The sequence below is a fragment of the Engystomops pustulosus genome, chromosome 3 (genome assembly GCF_040894005.1).
Source record: "Engystomops pustulosus chromosome 3, aEngPut4.maternal, whole genome shotgun sequence".
Taxonomy (NCBI): domain Eukaryota; kingdom Metazoa; phylum Chordata; class Amphibia; order Anura; family Leptodactylidae; genus Engystomops; species Engystomops pustulosus.
The window spans coordinates 60,570,586-60,594,866 of NC_092413.1; the positions used below are offsets into that span (position 1 = coordinate 60,570,586).

The 24,281-nt window shown below is 42.4% G+C and overlaps 1 protein-coding gene across 4 annotated transcripts in view; it reads left to right on the plus strand.

The window, feature by feature from the left end:
- GRM1 (glutamate metabotropic receptor 1) overlaps window positions 1-24,281 on the plus strand; it is a 304,645-nt gene that overhangs the window by 192,214 nt on the left and 88,150 nt on the right. For all 4 annotated transcript variants that reach the window (XM_072140917.1, XM_072140920.1, XM_072140918.1 and 1 more), the window contains exon 4: window positions 1,694-1,929. In XM_072140917.1, coding sequence (XP_071997018.1) covers window positions 1,694-1,929 — 236 coding nt within the window. The remainder of the gene's footprint in view (window positions 1-1,693; window positions 1,930-24,281) is intronic.

Below are 24,281 nucleotides of genomic sequence, written 5' to 3' on the forward strand. Positions count from 1 at the left end.
CAGAGCTGATTGCACTGCAGAGGTGTTATGGAAGCCCAGATTGTGTGATATAAATAATAACATAGAGTCTAGAAATACCAGAATAACCTTCACGCTACTTAATGTCATAAAGAAAGAGGGTAGTAATAATGCATATACGTATGTATACAATTAGAATTTCACATATACATTGACAAGGGACTACACGTTTCGGGGATCTATTATTATGAGAAGATACAGTCAAAAAACAATCCATACATAGAACGAATTATGACACTGAACAAAATGTTGGATGTAGTCATGTGTACATAATATACAATTAGGGAGTAATCATTGTGTATCATTGTGAAAAGAGTAATAGAATCCAGTTAAGTAAAATGGATAAAAAGACAATGAAAAAGTACAAATTCATATAAAAAGTCCATAAATACAATGTGCATAAAGTAGTCATAAATTTAAAAAGGATGTATAAAAAAACAAATATACAAACATAAACAGACATTTCATTGTTTCTATATATTGTTCTTGTATTATAATATAGATAGTTATTGTACTGACCAGTCTAGCTGCTTAACAATACGCTTCTGCGGCTTGATGCAGAAATTGTAGATGGAATGCTAAACAGATAATGCGTGTGTCAATATATAGTGAAGGGATCAGATTATGAAAGGTAAAATATTATTTACGGATGATCAGACTGACCGGAGTGGAAGGAGTGGAGTACTACAGGGGAAGTAGGAAAAAGTTACTCCAATTAAGGGTCGCTCATGCACTGGTTTGCTGGAATGTAAGGGTAAAGGCAGTCGCTTGTTAGTTCGTAGATTTAAGCCAGGATATAGTGAGAGATATAGAGATATGAGAGATATAGAGTGATGTAAAGTGTGATATAGAAGAGAGAGGGAAAAACTTACTCAGCAATCTGCAGAGTCATTTGGTAGCAATGCGGGTTGCAGCCTGATGGGGTTCTGATTCTGCAGATTGCCAAGATCCCAGCTCTAGGTGCACTCTTGCCTTTGATATAGTCATCAAAAAGATGATGTAAAAAGGAGACAACAGAAGGAGGCCAGGGAGGAGGAGACCCATAGATTATTCACTTCTTATCATAGTGGAAGACACCATTGGAGGAGTAACATGAGCTTTTATATGTCATTAATTCCCACCACCTGGAAAACCCCTGTGGTGTTGAGAAAGGGATATTTACCCTTGCTTTCCAGCGAGGCTTTCCAGCGAGGACCCCTAGCAGATGAGTTGTCTGTGCTGAATACTGGACGACTTCTGAAATGCTGGAAATGAAATCAGGACCAGGCTAAGTAAACCATGTGCAGTGCTAAAGTTAGAATATAGCACTCATATCAGCTAAGGGAAACCATTTGGGAAAATCATTATATGAAATCATTTATAATTATATGGAGGATAATTGGAAATATGCTTAATTCATTATGGTCAAGGTGTTTAATATCAACACACAAACATTCAAACCATTAAATCTTTTATAAACATACTATCATTTTATACACTTTTTTAATAAATCTTTTTTAAGATAATGCTTGTTATTACAATAAAACAATTATGAGTTTTACATTCTTCAAGTTTAATAAATACAAAGTACATTTTCCTCCCTTTTCCCCCTGTATCCCGCGCTACAGAAGATGCTGCAAAAAAGAGTCAATAATTTCTTTTTTTTATAAACTTTTTTCTTTTTAACCTCTTTCAGTGATGGATGGGCAGACAGAGATGAAGTCATAGATGGTTTTGAAGTTGAAGCCAATGGTGGAATTACAATAAAGCTTCAATCCCCAGAAGTCAGGTCATTTGACAATTATTTTCTAAGTCTACGTTTGGATACCAATTCAAGAAATCCCTGGTTTAGTGAATTTTGGCAATACCGATTTCAATGTCGTATTCCTGGACATCCACAAGAGAACACCAACTTTAAAAAGATTTGTAAGGGTAAGGGCATTATTTATTTTATTATTTCTAGATGACTCATATTTGTTTTCCTTGAAAAAAAAAACTTGTTACCTTCAAGAAAGAGTTATTGAATATTCCTGCATGATGTTATGAAGAAGGAGCTGAGCAGATTGATACTGTCAGTGTTTTTAAAAAAGAATCAGTAGCATTTAGGAATCATATTATAGCCATTGCATCTTTCTTCTACTAAACAGATTTTGGATTACTATGGCATCCTATGATTATATAATACAAGGATCCAAATGTTGCTGTCATAAGTAAAATTTGCCTTCAATTGAATATGGCCTGCCTGAAAACTTAAAAGAATGAACTTGGTTACATAGCCCAAAATTCTGGGCAAGTCATTTTGAGTTCAGATTGCGTTCTCCTATGGCAGTGGTGGCTAACCCTTGGCACGGGTGCCAGTGGTGGCACTCAGAGCAAATTCTGTGGGCACCCAGGCCTTCACCCCAACACAGAGTTTTCCAGCAAAGCTTTCTCCTGTGATCCAATACAGCTCAGAAAGTGCCATGCTCGGTGCTTTTTTAAAGCAACATCCTTGGCTGCCAGGACTACAGGAGGAGTGGGAAGGTGTGGATAGAGATGGATTGTCATTGGAGCTCCTTCTCTGGGTCCCCTGATTCTCTCTCTTCAGGGGACCCTGGAGGGAAGTTACAATCCAAATTTCTCCATCATATTTCTATTGTATTGGTGAATTCAGGAGACCAATATGATTAAAACCTGTGCCACAGAAAGAAGCAACAAGTTACTGCTTAACCCCTTAACGCTGAAGCCACTTTTCACCTTCCTGACACGGCCCATTTTTTTAAATCTGACATGTGTCTATTTAAGTGGTTATAACTTTGGAACGCTTTAACATATCCAGTTGATTTTGAGATTGTTTTTTCATGACACATTGTACTTCATGTTGGTTGAGAAATTTAATCAATATATTTAGTATGTATTTATGAAATAAATGGAAATTTGGCAAAATTTTTGAAAAAAACAATGTTTTCCAAATTCAAAATTTTCTACTTTTTGAAAAGTTGGTCATATCACTAAAATAACTTGATAACTAACAATTTCCATATGTCTGCTTTAACTTGGCATCATTTTTCAAACATCTTTTCATTTTTTTAGGATGCTAGGAGGCTTATAACTTTAGGTGCAATTTTTCAGATTTTCATGAAAATCATCAAAACCTACTTTTGGAGGGTCAATTTAGTTAGAAGTGACTTTATAAGGCCTACATAACAGAAAACCCCCACAAATGACACAATTTCAGAAACTACACCCCTCAAAATATTCAAAACAACCTTTGGGAATTTTGTTAACCCTATGAGCGTTTCATGAGGGTGGAAGATAAATGAAAGTGAAATTACAGAAATGTAATTTTATCTTACTGTAGATTCATTGAACACTAAAATTTGCACCTTCACAATGGGTTAAAAAGGAAAATGCATTTTACAATGTTGAGGGCAATTCCTCCTGAGTATGCAAATACCCATATTGTCACTCTACCCTGCTGTACGGGCACAGGGGGGCACTTGGAAGGGAAAGAGCATTGTTTCGTTTTTGCAGGGCAAATATGGCTGAAAAAGTTTTCATGTGTCAGGATGCATTTGGAAAGCCATAATGGTACCAAAACAGAGGAAAGCCCCAACAAGAGACACCATTTTGGAAAGTACACCCCTTGGAGAGTTTAGCAAGGTGTAATTTGTGTAGTTGCCCCAACAGTTGTTTGATTCAATTAGGCCCCAAAAGGGAAAAAAGGTGAACATTTTCTCAAAAAAGTCACTTTTACCCCAAATTTTTGTAAGCCACAAGGGATAAAAGATGAAACAACCCCCATAAATGTGTAAAACTATTTCTCCTAAGCACAGAACAGCACCACTTTTGCATATAAAATGTTGTATGGGTACACAGTAGGGCTCAGAAGGGAAAGAGGGTCGTTGGCCTTTTAGAAGCCAGATTTGACAATCATCCTTTACATGTGTCAGGATGCATTTGGAGAGCCCTAGTGGTACCAAAACAGAGGGGAACCCCAACAAGTGTCACCATTTTGGAAAGTGCACCCTTTGGAGAATTTAGCAAGGTGTAATATGTGTATTTTCCCCTACAGGTGTTTGCTTCAATTAGGTCCCAAAAAGGAAAAATATGAACATTTTCCCAAAAAAGTCACTTTTACGGCTATTTTTTGTATCCCATAAGGCATTAAAGATAAAACAACCCCAAAAAATGTGTACTAGCATTTCTCCCGAGTATAAAATTGCCCCACACATGCAAATAAAATGTTGTATGGGTATGCAGTGAAGCTCAGAAGGGAAAGAGGGGCGTTGGCCTTTTAGAAGCCAAATTTGACAGACATCCTTTACATATGTCAGGATGCATTTAGAGAGCTGTAGTGGTACCAAAACAGAGGGGAACCCCAACAAGTATCACCATTTTGGAAAGCACACCCCTTAGAGAATTTAGCAAGGTGTAATATGTGTATTTGTCCGTAAAGTTGTTTGATTTAATTAGGACTTAAATAGGAAAAAGGTGAAAATTTTCTTATAAAGGTCATTGTACCCCTAATTTTTTATAGCCACAAGGGATAAAAATATGTAATAACCCCCCAAAATGTGTAGACCTATTTCTCTCGAGTGTAGAAGTACCCCACATGTGTATATAAAATGTTGTATGGGCGCACAGTAAAAGGGAAGGGGGATGTTTGCCTTTTATAAGCCAAATTTGACAGAAATGTTTGACATGCATTTGGAGAACCCTAGCGGTATAAAACAGATAAGAATCCGAAAAGTGTCCCTAATTTTTTAATCCACACCCCTTAGAGAATTTTGCAATGTGCAATATATGTATTTGCTCCTACAGGTGAATGATCCAATTAGGCCCTAAACATAAAAAAGGTGAAAATTTTCCTAGAAATGTCACTTTACCCCTAATTTTTGTGGCCAAATTTGACTGAAATCCTTCACATGTGTCAGGATACATTTGGAGAGCCGTAGTGGTACCAAAACAGAGGAAAACCCGAAAAGTGACCCTAATTGTTTAATGTACACCCCTTGGGGAATTTAGCAAGGTGTAATATGTGGTGTAGGGTAATACACGTGGTGAAATGAGCATTTTGAACATATAGGTGATGTGCAATGGAGTCCAAGATGGAAATTTCAATTATTTCTGGAAAGTTCAGTGCCCATTATGTGGCGCCCCATATGAAATAATGGAGGGGTATAGGGAGCAAAGGGACCTAACAGTTGTTACAATTATTCATTTTACCTAAATGAATTCACAACAGGTTGGGCGTGAATTGTGAATGTGTTGCGTATAAGGAGGTAGATGATACCAAGGGACCAACTAAACTTTTGTCACTCTGGAGGTGTCGCAGGTCTCTTAGTAGTATATAGTGTCCATCCCAACTCCTCTTTTGGAACAGACTCTTTATTGAGTCCTACCTTTAGAAGCAGCAGAATTCACCGGGAAAATGCTGTCCTGGCAAAACACAGGAACATCTAAACCAGAGGTACTGTGGCCCCGTCCTTCTTGTCCCAATATTAGTTTCCTAATACCTTCCTCTTGAAAACGGAGAAATGATACGGCAGGACCTGCACATTGGAACAGCTCGTAAGAGTTGTACAGAGTAATCTGTACAATGTGCACGGCCAGTGCTTTTGTACCATATATTTACGTTTTCCGTAGGGAAATTATCGCCAAGTGTTGCTCTTATTCACCCTAGCGATGCCCATTGTGACGAATATTGCTGCTTTTGGCTGGACCAAATCGACCAGCCAATAGCGGCAAACATGGACAGAGGGGGGCAGCAAAACCCTTCTGGAGCACAAGGCACAATTGGTGACAGTCAGGAACAGCCGCCACCCTGCCCCGATCACTGTGTCTACAGACATGGTGACCGGTATTACTGACGTCATAAGTAAATTCGCTTCAATTGGCTGGTCTGAATTGATGAGCCAATAGCAGCGATCATGAACTGGAGGTGTGGGGGGGGGGACGGAACCATTCTGGTCCATGGGGCAGGATGGATGGCCGTCAGGAACAGCCGCCATCTTGCCCCGATCACGGTGTCTGTACCGTGTGGGCAAGTCACTACCCACCGCACCGTTCTATGACAACGCGCGTTGGGAATAGGCTATACAATCTTTATTTATTTTTTAAGCAATTTAGACAAATAAGGGTTTATTTTTTTGCGAGACAAGATGCACTGTAAAAAAAACCTTCATTTTAGTGGGTTTTTAGTTTATTGAAGCAATTTTATTAACTTTTTACGTGTGGAGGAAAATAAAATCATCAATTCTTGTTTTGGATTTTTAGCATTTTTTTGGGGGGGTGTTCACTGTAGCATAACAATAATATATTATCTTTATTCTACGGATCACTACGATTACGGTGATACCTCATTTATATAGTTTTGTTTATATTTGTCCAATTTTATTGAAGGAAAACTAGAATAGAAAAAATTGCATTTGTTTTAGTATTGTCATTTTTATAGCAGCATAATTATAGTATTTTTTGATTGACGGAGCTGGTTGTGAGCTTATTTTTTGCGTGACAAGTTGTTCTTTTCAGTGGTATCATTTTGGTGCTTGTAACTTTTTCGGATCACTTTTTAGAACATTTTTTGTAAAGCAATTTGATAAAAAGTTTTAATTTTTGGCAAGTTTTTGGGGTTTTTTTTCTACCATGTTCACCGAACGGGTCCAATTATGATTAGGATTTATTGTACAGATTGTTGCGGACGCAGCGATACCAAATAAGTGGGGTTTTTTTGTGATTTAGTGTTTTTTATACTTTATTACTTTTGTACAAGGAAATGTGGTGTTTGGGGGGACTTTCACTTTCTTTTATTATTTATTTTTATTTAAAAAAACTTTATTTATTGTTTTAACTTTTTTTTTACAGTAACTGACATTTTAGCTTGAACAAGTGATCTTCTGATCACTTGTTCAAGCTCTTTTACAGGTTACACAGTGCAATACAAAAATATTGCACTGTGTAATGTAAGACACTGAGCATGCTGCGCATGCCCAGTGTCTTACAGCCGGGTCCTGCCAGGAGGCACGGACCCGGCACCGGGAGGAAGATCGCGCAGCCCCGGGCACCGGCAGTCCCGGGGCTGCGATCGGAGCTGCGGGCCCCCCGGTAAGTGCCACGGGGGGGTCCGATTGACATCAAATGCTGTTTAAATGCCTCTAACACGCCACGGTCAGCGAAATCTCCAATCGCGGGTGTTAGAGGCGGGTGTCGACTATAATATATAGCTGACACCTGCAGCTTCTGGCGCCGGCTCCGTTCAGGGCAAGTTCACCACTGACAGCTTGTACCAAGCCTGGTTGTTGTTAGCTGTTTGCTGTAAAGGTATCTGACATTATAAATATACATTTTTGAACTGAAGGATACTTTTTGTTTTGAGTTTTGATCACTTTTAAGGATGACTTGTCCTTTTACATGTTATGGTAATAAAAAGTAGGTGTGGAGGTATTACAATAAAATGCATGTTTTGCTTGCTTTTTGTTTCAGTGCAGCCCAAGCAATGGAATTTAGAAAAGAACTTCTCTGTTTTAAAGCTTATTAGACATGAACTCAAAATGTTGGAACTCGCTGAATAGCTCTGAATGAAGGCTTTTTGCTTGAAAACCTCACCCAGGACTGCCTTTGATTGGCAGATCCCTTTCAGGATCCTTTCCTTGAGGAAAACTGGGTGTGAGTTTGAATAAGCTATGTGTGCAGTTATGGCTTTAGTGATAGATGGCTGAACCACTCTGGGGGCAGTGTCCATTACTTCCTTTACATTCTTCCCAGTTCTATCAGCGGTTTCTGGTTATTGTGACTCTTTGTCTTTGCTATATCTTTGCTAGTCTGTGGATCTAACCTCAGCTACATTTATTCAACCATTCTCTCGCTAATTTTGTTTCTAGTCCCCATCTTCGATTTGACATTGGTTACCTGTCCACTCCACCATCCAGCAGCTGCCAGACAAAGCAAGTTCACCTTGCAGGGTTTCTCATTGTGTGTTAGCTGGTCCTTGATAGTTTGCCCTTATCAGGGTTTTATATCTGCTGTAGGAGGCACCTAGCCTGTAGGGACATCAGAGAGTTAGTTTGCCACAGTTTACCCAGTATGACAGCTTGCGCCAAGTCTGGTTGTTTCACTGTTTGCTGGAAATATTTGTGAAAACATGTAAATGAAAGATTAAGTTCTAGATGCGTGAAGTTTTTTGTATTTTGTATGTTTCAAAACACGTATTTGTCATATATGATCTAAAAAGGGATGCAAAAAGGGATTATAGTGGTGTTATAGAATATGCATAGTTATGGATTAGAGATGAGCGAACATACTCGTCCGAGCTTGATGCTCGTTCGAAAATGGCAGCTCCCGCCGTTTTGCTTTTTGGCGGCCAGAAACAGAGCCAATCACAAGCCAGGAGACTCTGCACTCCACCCAGCATGACGTGGTACCCTTACACGTCGATAGCAGTGGTTGGCTGGCCAGATCAGGTGACCCTGGGATAGACTAGCCGCTGCCCGCGCTGCTCGGATCATTCTGTGTCTGGATGCCGCTAGGGAGAGAGCTGCTGCTGGTCAGGGAAAGCGTTAGGGTGTTCTATTAGAATAGTGTTAGGCAGGAGTGATTCAACAAGAACCCAACAGCCCTTCTTAGGGCTACAATAACGTTATACTTTTTTTTTTTTGTTTGCTTGTGGCTGGGCTTGCTGGCACTAGTAGTGCAGCTAGTACAATATTGTGAGGAATTGGCAGGGGGACTTGCTACCGTTGTGTTTAGCTCTTAGTGACACACATATCCACCTCAAACACCAAAGTGGGAAAATTTATTAGGGGTTTGATTTCAATTAGGCACAGTCTGCCAGTTTCTTTTTATTTTACGTTTATTTTTTCATAACTCAGCGTCATCTCATCAGTGTGCTTTCATACTTGGCTAGAAAATAGCCAAAGGAGAATCCAAACGGCTTACTTACGCCTACAATAGCATTATATATATTTTATTTCTGGTTGATCTGCTGGTGGCTGTCCTTGCTGCAGTGCATATACTAGCCAATTGTGAGGAATTTGGAGTGAGACTTGCGACCGCTGTGTTTAGCGCTTAGTGACGCACATATCCATCGCAAAGACCGAAGTGGGATAATTTATTAGGGGTTGGATTTCAATTAGGCACAGTCTGCCATTTCCTTTTTATTTTACGTTTATTTTTTCATAACTCAGCGTCATCTCATCTGGCATAGCAGTGTGCTTTCATACTTGGCTAGAAAATAGCCATAGCAATAGGATAGCATTGTTTGGTTTTAAAAACTAAAAAACACAAAAAAAAACCAAAAAACACAAAAAAACACAAAAAAAAAGTTAAAAAAAAAATTAAAGTTGTATAACTTTCATTTTCAAAATGTTTAACCCGAGGGCTAGGGGTAGAGGACGAGGACGAGGGCGGGGACGTGGGCGTCCATCTACTGCAGGGGTCAGAGGCCGTGGTCCTGGGTGGGGTGAGACACCACCTGCTGATGAGGGAGCAGGGGAACGCCGCAGAGCTACACTCCCTAGGTTCATCATGTCTGAAGTTACTGGGACTCGTGGTAGAGCACTGTTGAGGCCAGAACAGTGCGAACAGGTGATGTCGTGGATTGCCGACAATGCTTCGAGCAATTTGTCCACCAGTCAGTCTTCCACGCAGTCCACCCATGTCACCGAAATCGGCACTCCTCCAGCTCCTGCACCTCAGCCTCCTCCCCCCCAGTCTGCCCCCTCCCAGGAAAATTTGGCATTTGAACCGGCATACTCTGAGGAACTGTTTTCTGGACCCTTCCCACAGTCACAAACCACTTGTCCGGTTGCTGCTGAGCAATTTTCCGATGCCCAGGTTTTCCACCAGTCGCAGTCTGTGGGTGATGATGACCTTCTTGATGTAGTGGAAGAAGTGTGTAAAGAGGTGTCCGACGATGAGGAGACACGGTTGTCAGACAGTGGTGAAGTTGTTGTCAGAGCAGGAAGTCCGAGGGGGGAGCAGACTGAGGGATCGGAGGATGATGAGGTGACAGACCCAAGCTGGGTTGAGAGGCCGGGTGAACACAGTGCTTCTGAGACGGAGGAGAGTCCTATAGCAGAACAGGTTGGAAGAGGCAGTGGTGGGGCCAGACGGAGAGGCAGGGCCAGAGCAGGTGCATCAGCGCCAAATGCGTCACGTAGTGAAGCTCCCGTGGCGAGGGCTCCCGCGGCGAGGGCTAGATTTTCAGAAGTCTGGAGGTTCTTTAAGGAAACACCGGATGACCGACGGACTGTGGTGTGCAACCTTTGCCAAACCAGGATCAGCAGGGGTTCCACCACTACTAGCTTAACTACCACCAGTATGCGCAGGCATATGAATGCTAAACACCCGAATCAGTGGCACCAAGCCCGTTCACCTCCGGCCGTGCACACCACTGCTCCTTCCCCTGTGTCAGCTGATAGTCAGCCCCCTGCCCAGGACCCTGGCACAAAAACCCCATCGTCGCCTCCACGATCCTCCACAGCATCCACCAGCGTTCAGCTCTACATACCCCAGACGCTGGAGCGGAAAAGAAAATATAATGCAACCCACCCGCACGCCCAAGCCCTTAACGTCCACATCTCCAGATTGCTTAGCCTGGAGATGCTGCCCTATAGGCTAGTAGAGACCGAGGCCTTTCGCAACCTCATGGCGGCGGCCGCCCCTTGGTATTCGGTCCCCGGCCGCCACTACTTTTCCCGATGTGCCGTCCCAGCCCTGCACCAGCACGTGTCAGACAACATCATCCGTGCCCTGACCAACGCCGTTTCTGACAAGGTCCACCTGACCACGGACATGTGAACGAGTGCTGCCGGGCAGGGCCACTATATATCGCTGACGGCACATTGGGTTAACTTGGTGGAGGCTGGGACCGAGTCTGACCCTGGGGCTGGTCATATACTGCCGACGCCGAGGATTGCGGGGCCTACCTCGGTCCAGGTCTCAAAGGCCTACTATGCCTCCTCCTCCTCCACCTCCTCCTCCGAACTACCATCCGTGGGCATGGCGCCATCAGTCGCTAGCTCTAGGCACAGCAGCAGTGCCGTCGCTAAGCGACAGCAGGCGGTGCTCAAACTGCTGAGCCTAGGCGATAAAAGGCACACCGCCCAAGAGCTATTACAGGGCATCACGGCGCAGACTGATCTGTGGCTGGTGCGCCGCATCTGTGCGCATTTCAGAAAGTCCAGCACAGATGCTGCCACTCTCAGGGCAGCGCAGCGCCGCCTCCAACTGCCCGCTCACCGACTGTTGTGCGACGTGCCCACGAGGTGGAATTCAACACTGACCATGTTATCCAGAGTTTACCAGCAGCGCAGAGCGATTGTATACTGCCAGATGTCAACTTCCACCAGAACTGGTTGTCAGGTCAGTCAGCTTCCTCAAGTCTACAATGAGGAGTGGACGTGGATGTCTGATATCTGTCAGGTGCTGAGTAACTTTGAGGAGTCAACACAGATGGTCAGTGGCGATGCCGCCATCATCAGCCTCACCATCCCGCTGCTTGGCCTGTTGAAAAACTCTCTGATCAGCATGAAGTCGGAAGCTTTGCGCTCGTCACAAGAGACGGGGGTAGAAGATTCCCTTGTTGATAGCCAAAGCACCCTCAGGTCTGTTTCTCAGCGCATATTGGAGGAGGTGGAGGAGGATGAGGAGGAAGAGGAGGAGAATGTTGGCGAGACACAAGAGGGGAGCATTGCTCAGACCTTCACTGTTCAGCGTGTATGGGCAGAAGAAGAGGAGTTGGAGGAGTTGGAGGAGGAGGAAATGGACAGTCAGGCCAGTGAGGGGAGTGAATTCTTGCGCGTTGGGACTCTGGCGCATATGGCAGATTTCATGCTAGGCTGCCTATCCCGTGACCCTCGCGTTCAAAGAATTTATTCCAGCACCGATTACTGGGTATTCACTCTCCTGGACCCACGGTACAAGCAAAATCTTTCCACTCTCATCCCTGGAGAGGAAAGGAGTGTGCGAATGCATGAATACCAGCAGGCCCTGGTGCACAAGCTGAAACAGTATTTCCCTTCTGACAGCGCTAGCGGCAGAGTGCGTAGTTCTGCGGGACAAGTAGCGAGGGAGAGTAGGCGAGCAGGCAGCTTGTCCAGCACTGGCAAGGGTACGCTTTACAAGGCTTTTGCCAGCTTTATGTCACCCCAGCAAGACACTGTCACCTGTCCCCAGTCTCGGCAGAGTAGGGCTGATCTTTACAGAAAGATGGTGAGGGAGTACGTAGCTGACCATACCATCGTCCTAAATGATCACACAGCTCCCTACAACTACTGGGTTTCAAAGCTGGACATGTGGCACGAACTGGCGCTGTACGCCTTGGAGGTTCTTGCCTGCCCTGCCGCTAGCGTGTTGTCCGAGCGAGTTTTCAGTGCAGCTGGTGGCATCATCACCGATAAGCGTACACGCCTGTCGACTGACAGCGCTGACAGGCTGACGCTTATTAGGATGAATAAAGCCTGGATTTCTCATAATTTCCAATCTCCACCAGGTGAAGGAAGCTCAACCTGAATAATTTATGCACTCCTCCTCCTCCTCCTCATTTTCCTCCTCCTCCTCCTCTTTGTACACTTAAGCAGAGGAAACTGGCTATTTTTTGACAGGGCCCACTGGCTCTAGCTATAGTACTTTATGCATTTAATTTTTCTGGAGGGCCACCTACCCGGTCCTCTGTTTTAAACAATTTTTGGGAGTGCCACATACAGGCACTCAATCTATTCAATTTTTCTGGAGGGCCACCTACCTGCTCCTCTGGTTTGAAAACTTTTTTGGACAGCCACATACAGGCACTCAATCTATTCCATTTTTCTGGAGGGCCACCTACCTGCTCCTCTGGTTTGAAAACTTTTTTGGACTGCCACATACAGGCACTATCCAAATTAAATTGTCTCCATAGCAGCCTCCACACGTTGTCTCCATTGCTACCTCCAAAAGTCGTCCATATAGCTGCCTCCATACATCGTCCCCTTATCAAACGAGGTGTGTCAGGCAGAAATTTGGGTTGTTTTCATGGATTCCACATCAAAGTTGTTAACTTTGTCGCCACCCTGCTGTGTTATCCACAAAATATACTGGCAAACTTTTACCATTTAGGGATATTATTTCAGCGCTTCTTGCGCATCTGTTTACATTCCCCCTTATCCGCCATATCCCAAACTTATAAGAACGCTACTACACTTAACTTGGTGCAGGCTGGGACCGAGTCTGACCCTGGGGCTGGTCATATACTGCCGACGCCGAGGATTGCGGGGCCTACCTCGGTCCAGGTCTCAAAGGCCTACTATACCTCCTCCTCCTCCCACCCCTCCTCCGAATTACCATCCGTGGCCATGGCGCCATCAGTCGGTAGCTCTAGGCACAGCAGCAGTGCCTTCGCTAAGCGACAGCAGGCGGTGCTCAAACTGCTGAGCCTAGGCGATAAAAGGCACACCGCCCAAGAGCTATTACAGGGCATTCCACATCAAACTTGTTAACTTTGTCGCCACCCTGCTGTGTAATCCCCAAAATATACTGGCAAACTTTTATGATTAACCGATATTATTTCAGCACTTCTTGCGCATCTGTTTACATTCCCCTCACCCACCATAACCCAAACTTATAAGAACGCTACTACACTTGATCTTATACAAAAGGTTCTTAGAAGTGCTGTTTGGGGAGTAACCTAGAGACAGGGGCTTGGATTGGCGAAAGCTCGCCTGGCAGCGGAGCGCCAGCTCCATGCCAAGATCCAACTAACATAGTTTTAACTGCAGCACCTTTAATCTACTACTAGTTCACTGCCTCCATACATGGTCCCCTTATCAAACGAGCTGTGTCAGCCAGAATTTTGGGTTGTTTTCATGGCTTCCATGTTAACTTTGTCGCCACCCTGCTGTGTAATCCACAAAATATACTGGCAAACTTTTATCATGTACCGATATTATTTGAGCGCTTCTTGCTCACCTCCTTTGGTTCCTCTCTGCCACCCATTGGTTTGAAGCCTGAGTCCATTTAGGGTATGTCGCCATGACACTCTCTAGCCTGCTGCCGCTGCCTCTGCATGCCGTCCCCTATAGTGTCAGGGTCAATTATTGGATGTTTTAGATGCTATCTAGCTTCATTCTGTCACTCTGTCATGGCCATGCTGTTGCCCATAATTTTGGCATAATGGTGCGATTAAGCTGCCTCAGAGGCATCCATGTATGCTGCCCCTGCTGTTTCCTGTCCATTTCCGTGGTGTTTCCATCCTTTTCTGAGGTTCCCAGGTGTTTGGCCAAGCTTCCCTGTGCAGAGCCTTGGTCCCCTTGAAAAATGCTCGAGTCTCCCATTGACTTCAATGGGGCTCGTTATTCGAGACGAGCACTCGAGCATCGGGAAAAGTTTGTCTCGAATAACGAGTACCCGAGCATTTTAGTGCTCGCTCATCTCTATTATGGATCTCTAACATAATGTGGTTCTAGGATGTTTAATTACATAATAAAGTGGAGGTATTAACTCTGGAAATAGAAGGGTGATCTTTATTTTTACTAGTTTGTCTTATTGGTTCAGATTTGTTTTTGAGCCAAGATATTCAATCATAGTTTATTGGTCATCTTAGTACATTAACAGTATTGTACCTTAGGTTTATGTTTTAAATATTCTTTTCATCTAGTCAGTATCCAATAATTTGGCTTTTTCATTCCAAATTAAAAACAAACTTTTTTTTTGCAAGTGTTTAGTGCTTTTGTGTATCACATTATCAAAGTATGCACTTGCTACTATACTTAATGACTGGTAATTGAGAAATCCATAAGTAAATGTGTAAAAAAAGAATTAATTTTCACCTCAAGTTATGTTTTGTGCTTGGATTTATATTTAAAAAGGAATGTTGCCGTGGCAACAAAGAATTTCAGTATCCCCAAAGAGGTTTAAAGATTTGTTGAATTGATTCAAGAGCATGATATTAGTAATTGAAATTCCCTTTTGATTTAGCAGTTTAGCTGGCTTTATTTAATATTTTGTCTCAGATTGTTAAACTCCCACAGTAGTGGGCACATGATTGAAGGGACACTTGTGAATAACATGTGAAAAAGTATATGTCTTTAACAGATGATCTTGTTTTCTTAGTATTTGTTTCTTAAAGTTCTCTCTTTCGGTCTGTAAAATTGAATAAATGGAATAAAAATATGACTATTATCAGGAAAAAATAATGTTATCATAATAAACACCCTGTGCTGTTTAAATATATAAATCAGTGCAACCAACTGATAACTCATTGAAAGATGGAGGTAGGCAAAGGCTATTCTTTCTTTTATTGTTTGCATATTTATTGGATGAAGAAGAAATTTTTTTTAGTATTGGAATAATGATTACAAAAGGTATTTACGAAAATGAATTTAGGTTGGGTACAAAGCATAACTTTTTATATATTAGATGCAATTGGATTACTGGGAATAGTAATAAATATATTAAGTGGTGCTGAGTGTACCTAAACTGGATAGGTTGTGTCTGGTAGCGAAAAAAAAAAAAAAAAACACATAGACCCAGAAATATTATGTTTTTATATTTATGATAGGGCCCCCTCATTTACAATAGACTTGCAAGCGTGAAAAGTTACCTTTGGTCATGCTCCGGCTATGGTAAAAAAAAGCATAATGCCGCAGCCTTGACGTACGGGTTAAACACATGGACATTTAACTCCGGAAACCTTATTCCCACTACCAGCTGCTCCTCCTCGACAAAAAATCTACCTACATGCCTTGTTTCTTCCTTTCGAAAGGTGAGCAATTTACCTCGTTCTATTTAGCACCTTACTATTTATCTACACTTGTGTTTCCTCACGTTCCTCTAGAAGTCCATTCCCTTTTTGTGTACAAGTGACATGTAGTAACTTACAGGTGATGATCTGCTCCTCTGCATGCAATTCCTGATCGCAAGTTATTGCTGCTGTCTTCACCCACAACCCCTGCGTCTTCAGCTCCGTGCAGCACACCCTCCACACTGTACAACTATAAACATCACAGTCACTTAGAGGATAGTGTCGTCTGTATAACTATACTGTGCTCCTAAATAATGCTTCCCCCTCACACCACAACTGATCACACTGTGCTCCCCACAAATACACCCTACACAGCTGCATACGGCAAAGTATGAAAAAGTTATTAGCGTCAAAATATGTCAAGATTATTAAAAAAAACATCATAAAAAGTTTTTCACTTTTTAAAACCTCAATAAATTTGGTATTCCTGTAATTGCACTAACCTAAACAATAAATGTTTTCCAGTACACAGCATGGAAAATTAAATACCGCCACTAAAAAGTTCAATCTGTGCCATACACAGAAAAATATAAATCTCCCCAATATAAAATATAAAATGATACTGCATGGTATATACAGTACATGTACTATAATATACAGGCAGTCCCCGGGTTACGTACAAAATAGGTTCTGCAGGTTTGTTCTTAAGTTGAATTTGTATGTAAGTCGGAACTGTGTACTTTATAATTGTAACGCCAGTCACAATTTTTTTGGTCTGTATGACTAATGGATTTTAAAAATGTTGGGTTGTCATAAGAACCTGGATTAACAATAAGCATATACCTTTAATAACTGTTACAGCTCTTTATTGTAGCCTAGAACTAAAGTAGTTATCAAGTACACAAAATCCAGAGGTCCGTTTGTAACTAAGGGTTGTCTGTAAGTCGGGTGTTCTTAAGTAGGGGACCGCCTGTATATATGTGTGTGTGTATATATCTTAGTATTTTCCCTACATTAAGTTTTATAAAAGGGTCATTTCCCCCACAATAAATTAACTCCTTCACAACCATAATAAACAAAATTTTACTGCATTGTATATACATATACTATATACAGGGCCGGATTAAGGTTGGTGGAGGCCCCTGGGCGGAAAATCTGGTGGAAGTCCCCACTGATTGTAACGTACATACACGTCCTCATGCTTACTATCCACTATCCCCGCAGTGACACCACTACATACAGCCGCCTCACCCCCCAATAACACAGCTACATACAGCCACCTCCTCTCCAGTAACACAGCTACATACAGCCGCCTCGCTCCCAGCAACAGGGCTACATACAACCGCCTCGCCCCCAATAACACAGCTACATACAGCCGCCTCATCCCTAGTAACACAGCTACATACAGCCGCCTCTTCCCCAGTAACACAGCTACATAAAGCTGCCTCATCCCCAGTAACACAGCTACGTACAACTGCCTCACCCATAGTAACGCAGGTACATGCAGCCACCTCCTCCCCAGTAACACAGCTACATACAGCTGCCGCGGCCTCAGTAAGACAGCTACATACACCCCACTCGCGGTACCAGTAAGACAGCTACATACAGCCCACTCTTCCCCAGTAACACATCTATATATCTACCTTGTAACATATACCTCAGTTTGCACAGCCATGCTGTCCCATGTAACATACGCCTCAGTCCCCAGCAGCCATGCGGTCCCATGTAACATACACCTCAGTCCCCACAAGCCTGTGTCGTCACTGCAAGCTCACTGTTTCTAGTTGTCTCCAGTCAGCTCACAACAGTGTTGCTGCGAGCTGGGAGGGATGCCAGCCTGCGCAACACCATCTTGTGACTTGCATCTGAGAACAGCAGCGTGGCAGGGGGAATTCCCTGCTGCGTCCATTCATTTGGTCTCAAGGCTAAGGAGAGGGGTCCGGGATCAGGCCTCAATTCCTTAGCGCTGTGTCCAGTGTCCGTACAGCAGTGAGCCGTGCGTGCCCCCTCCCCGATCGTTACGCCCCTGGTGAATATTGCATACATCAATTTCATTATACAGACAGTGATATACTGATTCATGTATATAAAGAGAATCAATATATTGGCCTTAATTTGTTTGGAAAGCAAAGAACTCTAAGATAATGAACCATAGTAAAACATAAACTGTAGTCCATGGAATAAACCACATAGTATGTATTTAAACTCCTACTCCTTAGATTTTTGGTGGCAAATGGGTGATGCAAAAAGTAATAAAGCATAAGGGTCTGGATTTCAAAAACATTCCCCCTGAATTATCACTTCCCATAATGCTGTCAGTCACACTACCAACCATGCTTAACTGATACAGTGTAGCTTCAACATAAAATTACCATGTTCAAAAATACTAACAATATTTTTACATATGAAAAACAAAAAAACACTGTCTTCTCCAATTTTCCCCTTCCTATTTTCAAGAATATGCATCAAAATCAATATTTTAATTTTCAGCAAATGGTCACAGGTCCCAGCCCTTTCTGAATAAGCCACACTTATTTTGTAGTAGTCTTAAAAGGTCCTAAAAAGTGGGCAACAAAAACAGGAAATGTGGTGCAAAGCATTTGTGGTTATTGCTCCAAAATGTTGGCACTGTTTATTTTAGTTTATATCCCCCACTTACTGTCTTTCTTTTTTTTTTTTTTTTTAAACAATTTTTATTGAATTTTCATACCCTAACAAAAGGTATTAACATACAAGGTACACGACCCAAAGGGCCACATTTAGTTATCTACAAATGAGCAGCAAACGGCGTTCAGCCGGGTGTACAGTTCACAGTTTTCTTGCTAGTTGGTGTTGCTCATATGTTCCAGTCCCAAAGGGGACCCCTTCAAGTCATGGGCAAGGGGGCCAGTGAGACTAAGAGCTAGAGTCACATGTCCTTCATTAGCCCAAAGGGCCAATGAATTACATTGTTATTGACCTTAACCATAACTTAATTAGACAGTTAACAGTTTCAAACACGTAAACAAGCAACAAGGCCTAAAGAGAAAAGAAAACAATTACATGCTGTACCTTATTCTTGATAATATGGACTTTGTGTCCACTTGTCCCATTGGAGTTGGAATATTTTTATTTTGTTTGTTTGGGTAGCTATAGCCTTTTCATATCCACAAATCCTATTCACTTGGGTGGTCCCCTCTTCTAGTTCTGGGCATACTGGTTCCTTTCAATGTCTTGTGAGTACCATTTTGGTGGCGAGTAGGATGTGGGCCGCTATTGTCCTATCTCTAGCTGGGGTTTCCTTTAATTCCATTAAGAGCAGTGCGGTTGCGGGGGAGGGAGATATGTTTATGCCAAGAATCCAGATTAAGTCAAAGGTTTGGGTCCATTATCTTTGAATCTTAGGGCACGACCAAAGGGTATGTAATAAAGTGCCTTTTTGTCCACAGATGCGCCAGCACCCTGGGGGGGGGGGTTAAAGGAAATATTTTACTTAATCTAGGTGTGAAATACCACCTCATGTGGGTTTTGATTATTGCCTCTATGTTGGGAATGCTGCGAAAGGTTTTATGAACCAGTGTTAAGGTTTGTTGCCATTGGGTGGCAGTCAAGGTCCTTTTCCCAAGCTAACATATGTGGGAGCTTCTCCATTGCGTTTTTGTTCCCCGGACAATTATAAAAGAAGGTTATTCCCTTTCTGTTTCTTAGCCAGTAGTGCTCCTGCTCGCTTACCATTGACAATTTGTTTAGTTTATTGTGTAGATAGTTTCATGTCTTAAGGTATTTAAATACCTCTTCTTGTGTGAGTGAAAAGTTTTTGGATAGTGTGGTGAAAGGTTCTAGCTTACCCTTTTTGATTAAGGGTTCCAAGTTGCCTATCCCCTGATCCCTCCAGCTGTTTAGGTTTAGATTTTGAATGTTATAATCTAGAAAGCTAGTGGGAGTTCGCTTGAGAGACACTTGTTTAGGGCCTGGGCTGGTTGAAGCAAGAGTTTGCTATGCTTTATCCGTTGCCTGCATCGTGAGCAAAGGAGATTGGTGTGGCTGTATTTGCCATAGTGTGTTAATTATTCTCAGTTGTAGTGGGAACTCCTTATTATAGTTCTGTTCTATAGATGACCATTTATTATTGTTTGATGTCTTCCACCAGTTTTTTGATTGGTCAAGTATAGCTGCCGTATAATAGTCTTTAATTTCTGGCACTCCTAATCCCCCACAAGTTTTGGGCCTAATTAAGGTGTGGAAAGAGACCCTGGGGTTAGCATCTTTCCAAATGAAATTCCTAATTTGGGATCGCGCTTTTCTAAAGTACACTTCAGGGACTGGGATGGGGAGAGTTCTAAATAGGTAGAGAAGTTTAGGAAGGGACATCATTTTATATGCTGCTATTCTACCGCACCATGAAAGGATTCCTTTAGAGTACTCCGTTAATTCTTTCCCTATTTTGTCTAACATTGGGATATAGTTATGTTTATATAAGTCGCTCGTCAGGTAGGCAAACTCAATCCCTAAATAGGTAATGTGTTCATTTTGCCAATCTACTGGGTAGTCTCTTTTTAATTTTTGTAATGTGGTTGAATGGATGTTGACTGGTAGAATTTGAGATTTATTTTTATTTACTTTATAGTGTGAAATATTTCTGAATGAATTTAGAATATCAAATATGACTTGTAGGGATGTTTCTGGATTTCTACATGTAAGTATAATGTCATCTGCGAATAAGGTTATTTTATGATCCTCTTTACCTACAAGTATTCCAGTTATGTTCTTATTAATTCTAATGGCTTCTGCCAATGGTTCTATTGTAATAACGAAAATTATAGGGGACAGGGGGCATCCTTGCCTAGTGCCATTCGACAGGGTGAACTTCTGGGACAATGCTCCATTAATGAACACTCTTGCAGATGGGCATGAATAGAGTGCTCTAATAGCCATCAATATATGTCGCTCTAGTCCAAAAAAGCTTGAAAGACGTACTCCCAGTTCAACCTGTGGAACGCTTTCTCGGCATCCACTGTAAGGAAAGTAGCGGGAATTTTATTAATCTCGCAGATTTGTAAAATGTTAATCAGTTATCTTGTATTGTCTGAGGCTTGCCTGTCAGGAGTAAATCCTGATTGGTCGCAGGATATTATGCCTGGTATAATAGCTTTTAGCCTATTAGCCAGTATTTTTGCATATAACTTTATGTCGTCATTCAATAAGGAAATGGGACGAAAGTTGCTAGGTCTGTCCGCCGGTTTCCCTTGTTTTGGAAGAGCTACTATAAGTGCTGAGAGCATTTGTTCTGGAAAGCTCCCTATTTGTGCTGCTTTCTCAAATACTTTGCATAAATATGGCATAAGAATATGACCATATTTTTTATAATACCATCCTGGCAAGCCATCTGGGCCGGGGGCTTTATTCGCCTACATATTCCTGATAGTGTTGAGAATTTCCTTTCCTCCGATGGGGGTATTGAGTTAAATGAGTTCTTCTGGTGAGATTTTGGAAAGTTGGAGTTTATCTAAAAATTTATGGATTTGTTCCGAGGTTGGGATATGAGTGGATGGATCTTTATTGAGGTTATATAGCTCTGAATAATAGGCCATAAATGCGTCGGCTAAAGCCCCCGCTTTTTGATCTTGAGAATAGAATTTTATTTTCATTTTTTGTAGGGAGCGTGCATAATTGTGGAGCCTTAGGTTTCTCAGATGGTCCCTTTCTCTATTTAGTGAGTCTGTTACCGACTGGGTTACCGCTTTTTTATAAGTTTGTTCTAATTGGCGGATTTTAGATGATGTGGCATTGATCTCTTTTTCTCTAGCTTTCCTGATTTTGCCCTTTAATTTGGTTAGGTCATCTTTCATATAACCCTTTTGGGTAATCCATATGGAAAATATGTCTACTTCTCCATTATCATTAAATGTAAAGAATTCCCTGAGAGCCAATTCTATTTTAGCCAAGTGAAATGGGAGTGAAACTGTGGACATATCTGCTTTCCAGATAAAATCGATACTCTCTGGAAATGAATCTGAGAAGGAGATTTTCACCGGGGCATGGTCTGACCATTTGATCAGTCCTATAGATGAAAAATTAACTCTATCCAGTACAGACCTGTCCCCTACAATCATGTCTATATGGGAGTAAGGTTTATGTCTACCCGAGAAGAACAATGTTGGATCCGCCATATGTCATACAAGGTTTTTTCCCAAAACAGATCGTTGAGGGAGGTGGCTCTGTTTAGTCTGCCAGAAGAAGTGTCTTGACTAGGCAAATTAACAGCATTAAAGTCGCCACAAATGAGCAGGGAACCTCTTTTAATGGTCTGGATTTTACTCATAAGATTCTTAAAAAAGGTTCTGTGTCCGCTGTTTGGGGCATACAAGTTAACTATAGTGTAGGTAACATTATTAATAGAACATATCACAATAATATACCGACTGTGTACATCAATCTCCTTGTTGATAACAGATACTGCTAAAGATGATTTGAAGGCTATCAGCACCCCTCTTTTCTTCTTTTGAAAAGTTGATAAGATGATTTGGGGAAATAAGGGGTGAGAAATGTTAGGTGGATTGGCAGAGCATACATGTGTCTCCTGAATGCAGATTATGCCTGCTTTTTCTTTGATTGCTTCTCTCCACAGGGAAGAGCATTTGTAGGGTGCAGGGGTTCAGCTCAAATGTGGGGGTCGGCAATGACAAAGCTCTCTTGGACAGCAGGATTAAAGTTGAAACTGCATTTATTCCAGCAAAAACAGCAGTAACAAACAAAACATCAAATAAAAATCCTTGCCTGTCCGGCTCTAACTAAACACTTGGCGGCCCTCACTAGCCACTGGAGGGCTTCTCCCTGCCAGCATGAAACATACATTCAGTAACCCTGTGTCACTCATGTGCCGCTCTCACACAGTCCAGCTTCTGTGTCTCCAGGTAGAGGGCGACTTCTGACTGCTCTACACCCTTCTTTAAGGGATTGCACACCTGGTGCATTGTTAGACCCTTTGCAATGTGGAAGCTTTGGTCTGGAGCAGTGATCACACTTCTGTCTCCACTCCAGCAATTAGAGTCCTGTACCAGGTCTTCCAAGAGACCAACACATGGAAAACAGCTTCCGGTTTGACCCAATTCACATTGTGGTCGCTGTAATACACATGAACACTCATTTTCTCTCCAATTCAATAGTGACTTTGTCACATATCCCCCCCCCCCTTTGATCACAACCGTAGGTGGGATCACCTGACTACAACCCCCAGGGTCAAATTTTCCAAATTTTAAATGGACATCTTTCTTTTGTAACATGCTCACCCCCTTGTGATAAGGTTTCTTGCATGGGATGTCATCCATGTATAATGTTATCTGGATAACGCAGTTCTCAGGCTCCACATCTTGCACACACATATATTTTATGGGCAAACAGTTTTTAGAATCAGTCACACCACACTTCAAGCTTCCAAAAGCAACCTTGCACACGTCATCTTGCAATATGGACTGCGCAGTTGGTGCCACATTAAATGCACAGGATACATGCACACACTCCATAGGTTCCTCGTGCATCTTAGATTCATGGCCTGAGGACAATACAAGCAACCCAACATCTTCTGAAGTATTTTTGTCAAACTGCAAGCTAGTGTTGTAATCATCACTCACGCTCATCAGTTGTGTATGAGAACAGCCAGTGTCCATGAGCGACATACATGCATCACCACTATCCTCTGTACTGTAATCCTTACCATTCCCAGCATTTATAGCCATACATGCATCACCACTATCCTCTGTATTGTAATCCTTACGATTCCCTGCATTTATAGACATCTGAAAATCAAGAGAAGTTATTGTAGTAGACACCACATTCACAGGAATGTAACCACTTTCATATGCTACACTTCCCTTCACATTGGAAACCAAGGAATCTGCCGCTGTTTTATCACTTGACTGTTCCATCAGCTCAGCAAAGATCACTTTCGCATTACATTTCTCAGGCACACTCAGCTTGTGTCTCTCATTCAAGGTAGATGTCCTTTCTACACAGCTGTCAGGACCCTCATCCTGCTCTGCAGCATAACTCACAGAACCAGGGCTGAAATCCAAATCCATGGCTCCCTTCATCCCTTTCACATGATCAAGCGCTACACAGCAGTCACTTTCTCTTTCATTATAACAGCGTTCAGGGGGCACAATTTCTAGGGGTGAAATCTTGTCCTCACCATTCTTATTTTTATCGCAATCACGCCTGTCTGTGTCATACTCCATCACATCTGGTTCAGTACTGGGCATTTCAGCACTGACAGGTGCCATAGCCACCACAAGTGCACCCACCTCACTGACACTTCCAACTGGAAACGCACATGCATCACTTAGGCCCCTTCTCCACTGGCGTTTTTCACGCGCGAGTTCTGCGCGTGCATTTGACGCTCAGAACTCGCATTGCACTCTGTCCCATTGTATTCAATGGGTCTTTCTCCATTAGCGTTGTTTTTGACGCGCGTGCTTGCGTTCGTTTGCACGCGCGTCAAAATCGCAGCATGCTCTATTTTTGCGAGTCACGCGCAATTTTCACGCCCCATTCAAGTCTATGGAGATGCATCAAGAACGCATTGCACTCGCAATCATTGCAAGTGCAATGC